The sequence below is a fragment of the Panthera leo genome, chromosome C1, assembly GCF_018350215.1.
Source record: "Panthera leo isolate Ple1 chromosome C1, P.leo_Ple1_pat1.1, whole genome shotgun sequence".
In the NCBI taxonomy this organism is placed as follows: domain Eukaryota; kingdom Metazoa; phylum Chordata; class Mammalia; order Carnivora; family Felidae; genus Panthera; species Panthera leo.
The window spans coordinates 218,390,759-218,402,983 of NC_056686.1; the positions used below are offsets into that span (position 1 = coordinate 218,390,759).

Consider the following 12,225-nt stretch of genomic DNA (forward strand, 5'->3'; position numbering starts at 1 on the left):
TAGCAAATGAACCACACTTATGCACCGGGTCCTTGGGAGGCCGGGAAAAATCTGGATTGGTTGGAGTCCCGCCGATGATGTGTTGTTAGGCTGGAAAAACAAGGTACAGGATGGTCTGCTCGTTCAAAAGCAGACAGTGAGGGCTGGAAGGACAGACAGAAAAGGGGGAGTGGGAGCATTCTCTGAGGATCTGAATTACCGTGCTATTTAACATCTGTTTGCTTCTAGAAAGAACATTCTTCCCTCCAAAGGATGCTGTTTTGTTTGCCGCAACGCCCCCTGTGGAGTAGGTACTTGGTCAGTGTGCCGAACCACGGAGCAGACAGACAGAAGGAACAAAGGACTTGGCCACCAGGCCGGCTAGTGGGAGGCGGCAGACGGAGTCTGTGTAACGAAAAACTCACTGGAGCGATGGACGTGTGACCAGTCTCCTCTTAGCTCCTCTCGCAGTGGGGCACGTAACTAACGACGAGAAACGTCCGGGTGCCTTAAAACGTCACATCCGAGGGGAAAATTATGCGCTGAAAGCTATCATCAAGTGGCCGTACATGGGGGTGCACCGGGTGCCGGCCCGGGGAGGAAACAGCCTCCTCATCTGCTGGGGGTTGGGGGGGTGGGGAGAGGCCGCCTGCGGCTTGCCTCGGAGACGCTGGGTGTGGTCCCAGACACCACAGCACCAGTCCGTGAGCTCACTGGTCTCCCCGTGCGCGTGAAAGTTGTGTTCACGAGACACTTTAGTGTGCCAGGTGTGTTAACAGCTTCATGTCTACAGGAATGGACAGACTTGAGTTAAAACATTTTATTGCTAGACAACGCTAACCATCACCTGAGCTCTCGGTGAGTCAGAATCCTCTTGCTGGAGGAAGATCTTGCCTCGATGTTCACGGCTGCTTGGTGGTTGTGACCGTTTCCTAAATTAGTCAACAACGAGGTTGGTCTGGTACATCAAGTGACTCCTCCTTTCGTGGACGATTTCTCTGTGGCACGTGATGCCGTTTGACGCCATTTTACGCACAGTAGGAATCTTTCGACACCGGAGTCCGTCCCCTCAAACACGGCCACGGCTCTATCGGCTCAGTGTAAGCATCTTCCAGATCCTTTGTGGTCACGTCAACAGTCTTCACGGCATCGTCACCAGCGGCAGATTCCGCCTCAAGAAACCACTTCCCCAAGAAGCAACTCCTCCTCCGTTCAAGATTTCCCCCAAGACCGCGGCCACACACTCGGTCCCATCATCAGGCTCCGCTTGCGATTCTGGTTCTCTTGCTGCTGTTTCCACCCCGTCGGCAGCGACTTCCTCCACGGAAGGCTGGTGTCTTCGGTTCATAAGAAAGGGCAACACCTGTGATGCGCGATAAAGAGACGTGTGCCTGTACCGCCTCACGGCGTGTGTGCAAATATCCGTAACTCGCAGGATCCCCGAGGTGCTGTTTAACGCGGTCGTATTTCAGCGTCCTTTGGAAACACACACACCTTACGGTCTGTTTGGACGCCATGAGCGCAAACCAGGAAGGAAAGCGTTTTTCGCGCAGGGGCGCCTGGTGTATCTTGTCCTGGAGACACCACAGGGCTACAAAGCATTCGCTCACTGTGACCCTACTCAGTCACGAGCTAACGACCACCATGGAAAGCACCTTCCCCAGACAGAAAAACTGTTGGTCCCAAGTAGAAGAAATACCAACACGCTGTGCAGAGGAGAACATGATGGAGACGGCCAAGGAAAGCACGCGCCACCGGGCTGTAATCACCCGGGGACGAAACGAGCAAACGTCCTAATGTCTGCAAAGTTATAATTTCTTCTTTATAATCACTCTATTTTTTTTTTTTTTTTTTTTTACCTAATTTATTTTTAGAAATAACACAGCCTTCTGAGAACTGCTCGGAGGCTGACTGCCCGCGTGCGCGACGCTGGTGGTCTCCGTCCGCGGGGCAAAAGGCTCATCAGCTCCCACGCGCTCCGCACAAAATCGGGGCCTGGTCTCAAGCCCCGCTTCACGCCGGGCCTTCTGGGCTGGAGGGAGCTGCCTTTCCAGGCCCGGGGCGCCTGCTTCCGCCGTGTGTAGGCCGCGGACCTTGTCCCGGCCCGGGGCCCCTGGCAGAACAGCAGTGAAAGGAGGCGCTCCGGCGAGGACCCACGTCGCCCTGCGCCCGAGGGGGTGCAGCCAGCGGGGGCGTCACGAGGCCTGCGAGTTCTCAGGAGAGGTCAGCTTCTAACAGCACCCGAAACCCCCAGAGGTCCCCCGGGCGGACCTGACCGTCAGAGGCCACCCCTGCCCGCCAGAGGACGGTAAACGGGATGGCCCCTTCCTATCGGTGAGTCTGCGGCAGCTCAATTCACATGAACACGGGACTTGTACCTCAGCGGGGGCAGGGGGAGACCCGGGGGGGGAGCGGAGGAGCCAGCGCCACCCTTCGTTCTGCCGCGTGTTTGTGCGCACGGGTGTCTACAACAGGGGGTGGAAAGGCTCCGCCCTGGCGCCCACGCACCCCGAGTAAGATCTGTCAACCCTGCGGAAGGGGAGGACTCGCTGCTAAATATCTAGGGGGAAAGTTAAGGGACTACGTGTACTCAACCGTACCCTCCTGTAGGTCAGCAGGAACTCAAAAAGAACTCAGAAGACCTCCCACCCGGCGGGGCCGCCTGCGGCATGAAGCAGACGGCACTTCGGGCTCCGTTCACCGTGAACTCCGCGGCGAGGCGGCTCCCCACGCAGGGCGCCCCCAGCCCGTGGCCTTGCTCGATAGCGTGAAGTTCCCCTGCTCTTCCCGGGCACCGGCCAGAGCCTGCCTCTCCCGGGCCGCACAGCCTGCTGTGTGGAGGCGGGCTGCTGGCCGGCCCTCTGGCCCTCTGGCCCCTGGGCCTGGTGCAGGGCTGGCCTGAGGCAGGAGCTCCAGGGACACTTGTGCAATAAGCAGCTGGGGCAAAGAGAACGAGGTAGAAAAAGAAAGCACGGAAGGAAGGTCCTGGAAACCACTGCCCGGAAAGTCACCCAGGTCTGGTCAAGGGCACAACTGGCAGCCAGCCCCGAGCCCCTTGTCTCCCCTGGAGCACCCGTCCTCTCTGCCAAGTGCTTCCAGAACCCTCTCTGTGCCCATGCCCCTCTCCACCTGTGGCACAGCTGGGGGCGGGGGCCTGACCGGGTGTCTCAGGCTGGTGGTTAGTTACCCAGGCGCCTCTGAAACGCCAGCTCTGGGGTTCCTAACCACCTGCCCGTGCTACACACGGATGTGTGTTTGTTGGCTGACGTTTTAACCTGTGTATTTCTAAAGCAACAATAAACACCTTGATTCCCTTCCAACAACGGTTCTCGGCCACCGTGCAGAGCCCCAGGGGCACACAGCAGCGAGGCATCTAGGACCCCACGGGCCCACGCGTCTGTGTTCTGAATCGGCCGGATGAAACGTGCCCCGAAGGAGGCCAGGAGGAAAGGCTGGGCTCGAAGCTGCTCTCCCATCTGGACACGGGGCTCACATTTGCAGGAGAAGCAGTGGTCAGTGGCAGGAAAGAGGGATGGGGTCCCAACGGTGCCCCGTCCAGGGTGCCTCCCGACCTCAACCGTCTAGGCCGAAGGGCACCCGCAAACCTCGGTCACCTCAAGGAAACCAACTGTCTGAATGTGCCAGGCCGGCGCAGGGAACAGAAAGGAACGGAAAGCCCTCACTGACCTCGGCGGGGAGGCTCGCGACGGCGGGCGCGATCCCGTTCTCGGTGCTGACATTCCCGGAGCTGTTGTTGGGCGAGCTGGGCGCGGAGCCCGGGGCGCTGCTGCAGGCCGAGTCTGTGGGGCGGAGAGACATCCGTGAGCCACGCTCCGCGCAGAGGCTCTGGGCGAGGCCGTGGCAGGTGCCCACCCGGGCCTGGGTGCCCGCCGAGGGCCTCCGGGGGACTTCTGCTTCCCACCTGCTGACTGGCACAAGTCACATCATGAAAGAGCCTGACCGCGGTCCCCAAACAGGGGCTGTGAGGCTAATTCCCTATTTTCAGTTTTGCTACTGACTTCCTGGCGAGCTCTGCACACGTACGGCTCTGTGGAGGCCCCGCCTGAGCCTTTTAAGCCGTGCACGTTACCGACTTTATTCCTCTTGAATCTCGAGATGATCCTCTACACCAAAAAGATAAGCCCTTAAACGCTCAGCAATAACCCGACAACAGAAGACCGGGAACCACAGAGGCCAAGGAACTCTGAATAGGGAGAGGTCAGATTTTCCGTGCTCGCTAGCAAAGCCACGGGCCGCCGGGCTCCTTTGGAACGAAAGCCTCTCGCTTTTCCTGGGCAACATCAGACGCCCAGGGCAGGTGCCGCCAGTGGTTGCTATGAGTGGTCGGTGTTCCCTGGCATCGCACGCTAGTTTATCCCGCAAGTAACTTTAAAGGTACGGGTGGATCCGCCCTGCTAATTGGGCCCAGGCCTCACGGTGACTTGCCCGAGACTGAGGAACGTGCTCACCCTGCCCCCTTCTCACCGCCACCGGAGCCGCCGTGCCACCGGTGTCTGTGGGAGCGTCTCTTTAGCTCTCTCTGCGTTCTTGTGTTGTGGGCATCGTAACAATGGCCTCACCACGGACCGTGACCTCTGCGGCCCCTGGCCCTCTCGACCGACCGGCTGTCGGCCCGGCGACACCCGCTCGGGCTCGCCGCGGCAGCCTGGCCACAGTCAGGCCTCCCAGACAGTGACGTGAGCCCAGACCGGGTCCCTGCTGCCCCCACACCAAATCCAGGGCTCACTGCTTCACCGGGGGTCACGGGACTGGGAGCCGCTGAGAAGGGCCCGGGGGGAGGAACTGCTACACTTTGTGCACAAGACAGAGCCGCCTCCTCCTGGCCGCCTGGCCCTCGGGGGCGGTCCCCGGGGCCCCGCCTTGGACGCCATCCCTGCTGCTCCTGGCCCAGACTACACGCCGGCTTCCACTGACTTCCTGCGAACGTGTGTCCCCTGCAGGGCCACCAGACAGACCCTCTCGCGCCAGCGGGTGAGAAACTGGGGCAATAAAGATACACGTCCGGCTCTTCAACCGGTTCCCACTCAACTACGCGGATTACTGTTCGCTCCGCTTGCGGGAAAGCGGTGTAAGAAACGAACACAGGTGTGTGACCGTGTTATTCGCGTCAGCACAAGCGGGGGCACCGCGTGGCATGGGCCGGGCGGCGGGACGGGCACACAGAAGACAGACTGCAAGGAAACACGCCCCACAGTGAGCAGCAGCGGCTCCGCCTAGATCTCTGCTCCTGCCGCACGCGCGGCTTTAACCACCGGGGAGAAGCAGCCCGGGCCCCGCCCGGCCCCGCCCCCACCTGGGCCCCCAGCCTCCCCCCCCCCAACACACACACCGGTGGGCCTCCTCCTGCACCGCCACGCGCCCCCGCGGCAGAACCCGCACCACCTTCCTTGAACTCCTTACTCTGCCTTCTGGAGGGTCAGCTCTACCCCGGCTGCCTGGGGTCTGTGGGGCCCAGAAGCCCATCCCCTCTCGTCTCTCTGCCAGCTGCACTTATCCGCCCAGCGCCCCCCGGCCTTGCCCGCCCCGGACTCCTCTGCGGTAGCACAACCCGGGACCCGTTGGCTGGGGCGGGCACGGTCTGGCCTCTCAAGTGGGATCCTGAGCTCCGTGGAGGCGAGGACCCGTGCCCCCACTTTTACGTGTAACCTGGTGCGGACTCACGGTAGCATGAAACCGTCACGGGCTGACCACGTGAACACGAGAGCCGGCGCTCGGGGAGAAGCCTGCCCACGGCCCCGCCTCACCAAGTGCGGGGCCAGAAATAACCGCACGGGCTCCTCCGTCCATCAGGGCGGCCGGCCCACGCCAGGCACCCGTCAGAGGAAACACGGCTGCACTCACAGCCTCGAAGGGGGTCCCCCAGCTGGGGAGACTCCGGGACTCCGAGTGACAACGCTCTTCTCCTCAGACGAGGCCCGTCTGTCCTCGACGGACCCAGCACAGAACCCTGCGCCGAAACACGAAGAGCTTCCGCTTTTCCCACAAACGCTCGGAGGCAGGAGCTTACGTCGGGGGAGTCTTCCTGGCTAACGGGCCCTGGAGCGCAGCGGGACAGGGCAGGAGGGCCCCACAAAGCTCTCACCTTAACTCAGAGGCGCTGGAGCTCCGACCCGTGTGCGCGGCACTAGCCGCTTCCACACGGGGACCAGCCCCGGGGAGCCCCCCTCCTCCGGCCCTGAGAACCAACCACTGACAGGCCGCTACCTAGAGCCTTGCCTCTCAAAGGAGGCCCTGTGCTTGCCGCAAACACGGCTCCCGCCCGCCTCGCCCCCAAGCCACTTCTGAGCAGCGCCTCTCTCGGGGTGCTGATTTCGGGCACGTGGATGGGCGCCCGCAGGAAGCGGGAGCACACACTCCGGGCTGGGGTGTGCCCTTGCAGCGGGGCGCAGCCTCAGGGTGGGGCCCACCCTCGTGAAGTGGGATGCGCCTGGGGCCGGGGTGGGCCCTCTGGAAGCGAGGTGCACCCTTGCAGTGGGGGGCGTGGCCCGGAAGAGGGGAGCAGCACCCGCAGGAAGGAGGGCGCCCCTCAGGCCCCGGGCTCTGCCGGGGGCGTACTTCTGCGTGTCCACCGCTAGGTGGGGGCCGAGAGCAACGCTCACCAGGAAAGTGGAAACTAGCGGTCGCCCTCCTCTCTCTCCCTCCCACCCGTGGGACCCCTGCCCCGTGGCCCAGACACCGTGATGGGCAGCTCACAACCGTGTGATTCACCACGGACGGGGCAGGATCGGGGAACCTCAACTCAAAACTCCTGAGAACACCCGGTGCGACGTCAGACAGGACTGCCCTGACCGTACCCGGGCCGGTGGACGCCACTTTCCGTGGCTGAGGCCCGGAGCAGACAAGGGGCGCGGGGGCGTGCTTAGAGACCCCTGCCAGGGCACTGGCTGTGGCTCTCGGACGGCTGGCGCCCTGGGGACAAGGTGCCGTGCAGAGACGCAGGGCCTCGGAGGAGGTCTCGGAAAGGCTCGCAGCAGCAGAGCCTCGCGGAGAAGGCGGTGGCCGGGCTTCCACGACTCACGGGACGTACCTGTGACATCCAATGGACGCTTCTTTAGAGCGGTAACCACAGGCCCGTCTTTTCTGCGTAGCAGCGGGCTGCTCCGTCTTTCGGCCACCTTCTGCTTTAGCCTGGACCGCAATTTCAAATTGGGTTCAGAGGCTGCACAAAAAGGAGACGTCGTTATAGTCAGACACTCACGACGGGGACCAAGTTTATCTCACTGGCAGCTAAGAAAACCGTGCACATCAGGTCAATATCCACTCGACCCTGCTGTGTTGTCGCAGGGCAGAGCGAAGGCAGCGTTCCTGAGGCCTACGCAGCATCTTTTCAGTCCCACAAGATGCACAAAGGCCATCGGACGCCTTCGGCTCCGTTCCTTCGGACAGGGTTACCTATCTGTGCTGCTCGTTTCGGGGCGTCGGCCCACAAATGTTGTTATGGCTTCTATGGTCTCCACTTCCTCATTCACCTGCGTATCAGAAATTCCTCCCACGTCTAACCACCTGGAAACAAGCTGCTTGCTGGGGCTCCCGGCGACCTCTGCCAGTGGCCGCCATGGGGTCCTAAGGCCAACCAGTCCTCCACACCTGCGTGTAGGTGAACGAGCCCATCTCCCTCAGAGTCCATCTGAACGGGGGACACAGCTGTTTCGGCTGGGTCTGGTTTGTTAACGGCCCTGTGCTGTGCAGACCTGCAAATCTGAGCCCACAGTGGTTCCCAAGCCTCTGCACCCGGAGCCCAGACCTCCCCGCGTACCCATCGAGCTGCACCTCTGGGGAAGTGGGGGGCACCCCAGTGCGAGCTGCCTGGGCAGTGCCTTACTGCACCCAGAGGTGCCCCGTCCGGACGCCTGGGCAGGAATCTCCAACTCCACGAGGCCACCAGCTTTCAGGGCCGGGACAGGGGTAAGAGCACCACTGGGAGACGTTGGCGTTCTGGGGTTTTACTTGACTGCTTTCAAGTTCCTACGACTTGTGCGTTTGCAAATTAGCTCGTTTTTACCTTTTTGTTTGTTTGTTTTTAATCAGCACCCCTGCTGTTTTTAATCTTTCTGGAACAGGAAGTTCACTGCTCTCCAGAGTGCCACGCAATGCAATCGAATTTCCCTCTGGAATCAGAACTAAGACGACTGGGTTTTAAGAAGCAGGCCACACGTGCATCTCAGGGGCACCATGACTCCGACCCTTGGGGAGCGTGGAGGGCGGGGCAGTGGCCTGGGGACCCCACTCCCCGAAGGAGGCCGGGTCTGTGGGCCCTGGAGGGCGGAGGGCACGGCCGGGCACCTGAGTGCAGCCTCCCGGAGGAATCGAAGGTGTGTTTGAAGAAGCTGCCAGAATGCTCCCGATGGCCCCCCTGCTCTGGAGGGTGTGAGGCAGGGACGGGGCCCTTTCCCCTTTGCGGTATCTGGGCTTAGAGCGGGTGCCCGTCCACTTGTAGGACTTCCGCGGCCAAGAAAAGTGGGAGGGGTTCACCTTCTCCACAGGCGGGAGGATCCACAGTCATTGCTTTCACACTTGTTTTGCGGGCACTGCAGACTCATGTGTTTCACTCACTTCTGGGTTTGCGCTGAGTTTCTCAGCCTTATTTAACGTGAGAAAAAGGCCACAACCCCATGTGGCTAACAGGCAAGAAAACAGCAGCTCTTCTCATGCCACCAAGGTCTTTGCTAGAAGGACACCAACGGTCCTTTCAACAACCTTCTGTCCGAGGAGGGGTCGGCAGCTGCCCTCGAGACTGCAGGACAGCGTGGCCCTCGGCGGGGAGCGCCTGGGGACATGGGGTGCAGGGGTGGGGGCGGCAGGGTCACCATGCTCCCGACACCTGGTCGAGCGACGGCACCGGCCGGGACCATCCTCCCCGAGGACCCCAGGTTCCCTGTGACCTGCAGCCTGTGCCGGGCAGGCCCCAAGCCCATTCCCACTGCACGTGGCTGCTGGCCCCCCTGTCCGGACCGTGGGACGGCCGCACTCCCCTCACGGTGGCCCCTGAAAGGGTTCTGATCATCTGTCTCTTTGCTGGTCTCCCCCTTTCCCGTGCTTGAACATGAAAGTCAGGCCGGTCTGAAGGACTTGCCCCGCCTCCTGGGAGCTCAGCACACTCCCCCCACCCGCCCCTCTGCGGGCCCCCATCTCATGTGCGGTGCCCAGTGCAGAACGGAAACGAGGGACACTGTGTTCAAGATGTCAAGCGTCTCATTTAAGATGAAAGCAGGGCATTAAACTGAGCGGGGTGTGCCCCGCCCGCAGCCCAGTTTAAGGTACCAGAAGGGCTCCACACACCGGTCTGGGCCCTTCCCTGTCCCTCTGGGGCACCCGGGACCGCCTCCCCATGGAACCCCCAGGTGCAGGACCAGGGGCTGAGCAGCAGGCTGGGGACCAGGCGGGAAGGGAGGCAGTCACCTTGCAGTGTAGGTTCCGGGCCGGCTTCCCCCCACCGCGCCGCCCCCCCACGCCTGCCCCGGGACCTTGGCTGGGCTGCAAAGGGCTCTGAGGTGCAGCAAAGGCCCTCCTGCCCTTCCTTTGCTCTGGAGAAGGCACGTTCTCCGGCAGCCGCGGGTCCAGGCATTGTGCGAGCTCGAACGAATCGTGCGGACCCCACAGAGGAGACACGGTGACCCCCACTCCAGCCATTCCTAAGCATATTTCCTGAGATTTGCCGAAAGCGTGTAACCCAGGCCGCTCTGCACGGCAGGCCATCGGCGAGACAGCGGACCCTGGAGACCGCACCCGCCACGTGCAGGGTCGCGCGGCCCCCACAGGCCCCAACGAGCCGCTCCTGCCGGCCCCTGAGGTCCTCAGGACGCATGCCAGCTCCCAACGGGGCCGGGTGGAGTAAGGATACGCCTGGATGTGTTCCTTCGAACAGAGCCGCAGCAGACCGAGAGCCAGAGCCTGAGGGAGGTGTTTGGGAGCCGTGGGTCACAGCCATGGTGCTGGCGAAACAGAGGGCGCTGACCGGATCCACGGACACGGTGCCTGCTCTGCCAGGGGCATGTGGGGAGCCGGGAGGTTTCTCCTCAAAGGCGATCAGGTAAATGACAGGTTAAGTCAAAGTAAGCTATCCTCATCTTGCCTTCAAGTTCGACCCCCTCCCCAGCACGCGCCCCTCCTTGGGCAGGAAGTGCCTTCGGCCGAGACGCAGAGTGCTCTCGACAAACCCTAACCCACACCCAGTTTATGAACGTTGCGCTCTCCCTGAGGGTCGGTCACAGCGTAAACCGCTTTCAGGGTGGGAACATTTTACTGTTTAACAGCCAGGTGGGCACAGGGGCCATAGGTGCCCGTGGCGCGTGCACAGAGGAGGGTCCTTCTGGAAGCAGTCACTGGTATGTGGGCCTGCCCCCACGCCCAGCAAGGAGAGCAGGGTCTGAGCCACCGAGGATGCCCACGACGCCGTCTCGGCTGGGCACGCGGACGGAGCGTGTGCCTCCAGGTGCCCCTTCCCGAGACCCAGGACAAGGCACGGGACAGAAGTGCAAGTGTGGGAAGAAGACATCTGGAGAAAAAGGTGAGAAATTTGGAAAACGGGAGCGCAAAGGTCCGACATTGGATTGACAAAGAGCCAAGACAGGGCAGAGCGGGGAAGGTCGCTAACAAGGTGACTGAAGGGACACTGTGCTCCATCTGAAGAAGGCCTGCTGCCCAGGAGGCCTCACAGCGGCCCTCGCCAGGCAGGCCCTGCAGGGTTCTGGAGCTCCGGGCACCAGGGGTGGGCCTCGTCAGCGGTGCTGGATTCCCCAACGGTCACTCGGACGCAAGACGAAGACGCGAAAGTCCTGCAGGAAAGTGGCTTCTGCACCCGACCACGTCATCGGTCAGATGTGAGCCAGTGGGGACACCCGCCAGCATGCCAGGACTCATGTTCGCATCTGGCGCAAGCTCCTGTGCCCGTGCGAGGTGAAGGAGGGGCCGCGCAGGAGCCCCTGGGGTCCTGGGAAAGGGGCGGAGCCTCCCCAGGGGGGTGGGGGGCCGGGAGCATGTCCCCCAGGCCCCAGGGGGGCCTTTGGACCGCCTGCTATGCAGGGGCTCCTCCATGTGGATTAATAACAGGCACACAGAAAACGAAGCAACTTGAGGAAAAACAGAAGTTGTGCAAATAAAGAAATGCAGGCAGGGCCACTTCATGTTGGTGTATACTTTCTGTCAGTCACCTGTCACAGGGCAGGGAGGGGCACGTGTTCCTGTCCTGAGCCTAGTGGGGCTCTCTGATTGACGTGCATTTATCTACTTTGAAAACAACAAAGAAAAAACCCCCAAAATATAACTGGAATATAACTTTTGTAGCACACGTATCCGACGTAGGATTGATATTAACATATCAAGAGTCCCTATAAAGTCCCAAGAAAACACCCAAAGGAAAATGGATGAGAGATCGGCCATTGGACTTCCATCCACTGAACACCTAGGAACCCTGCCCGTTGTCTAGTGTGGTTCTAGACATTGTGCCCAAGGGACGGACAAGAAAGCCCCGGCCTGGCCAGCAGGCACTCTGAGCTCTGCACAGCTCACCGGCTACATGACACGGCCACCCAGGGCCCCACTGCAAGTAGCTCACATTCTGCTAGGAAGGATGGAAAATGAGCACAAAGATGCTCCAGCTTTACTAGCCGGGACGGAACCGCTCCTGGAAACGTCGAAGGAAGCAGGGTGCACTCATCCGTCGCGTGGGCCAGGACGGACACGGTAGCGCCTGCTTGACGAAATGGGGACAAACGGGCAGCAATGTGGTCTGATCTGCCCCGTCGCTCAGAGCGCGCAGCCCTTCATGCGGGCAGCCCCATCCTTAGGGACCCATCCCGCAGAGACACCAGCACAAGTGAGCAAAGGTACCCACGTTTGTTGGCCAAGTTACGCTACAAAAGAGTTATAGTTTATACCCACACGTGAGAATAGCATAGAAACAGGTATCGATCTTTCTATCCCCAAATGGAATGGTGTGAACAACACATACTGCCTGAAAGATAAAATCACAGGACAAAATGCAAAGCAAGCGCTTTTCTTAACAAAAAGACGGGCCTGCGTGTTCACGGCGCACACAGACAACACTGCCACACGCGGGGACAGAAGGTCTCTGGACAGACAGGTACCAAGCTGATAGCAGCAGCCGCCTCTGGGAAGTGAGCTTCAGGATGTGTGTGTAATGTGTGTTTTAATCTGTTACAGGCACACATTCTGTGATCTTTTAATAAAGAAAGGAAGCACCGCACGCTGCTTGAAGGTGTCGTG

The 12,225-nt window shown here is 60.9% G+C and overlaps 1 protein-coding gene across 10 annotated transcripts in view; it reads right to left on the reverse strand.

Annotated features, from left to right (window-relative positions):
* HDAC4 (histone deacetylase 4) overlaps window positions 1-12,225 on the reverse strand; it is a 253,583-nt gene that overhangs the window by 65,161 nt on the left and 176,197 nt on the right. For all 10 annotated transcript variants that reach the window (XR_006205794.1, XM_042950747.1, XM_042950746.1 and 7 more), the window contains exons 7-8: window positions 7,028-7,159; window positions 3,667-3,779 (exon numbers count right to left, since the gene is read on the reverse strand). Coding sequence is in view for 9 of the 10 variants with exons in the window: in XM_042950747.1 (XP_042806681.1) it covers window positions 3,667-3,779; window positions 7,028-7,159 (245 nt within the window). In the remaining variant the exon portion in view is untranslated. The remainder of the gene's footprint in view (window positions 1-3,666; window positions 3,780-7,027; window positions 7,160-12,225) is intronic.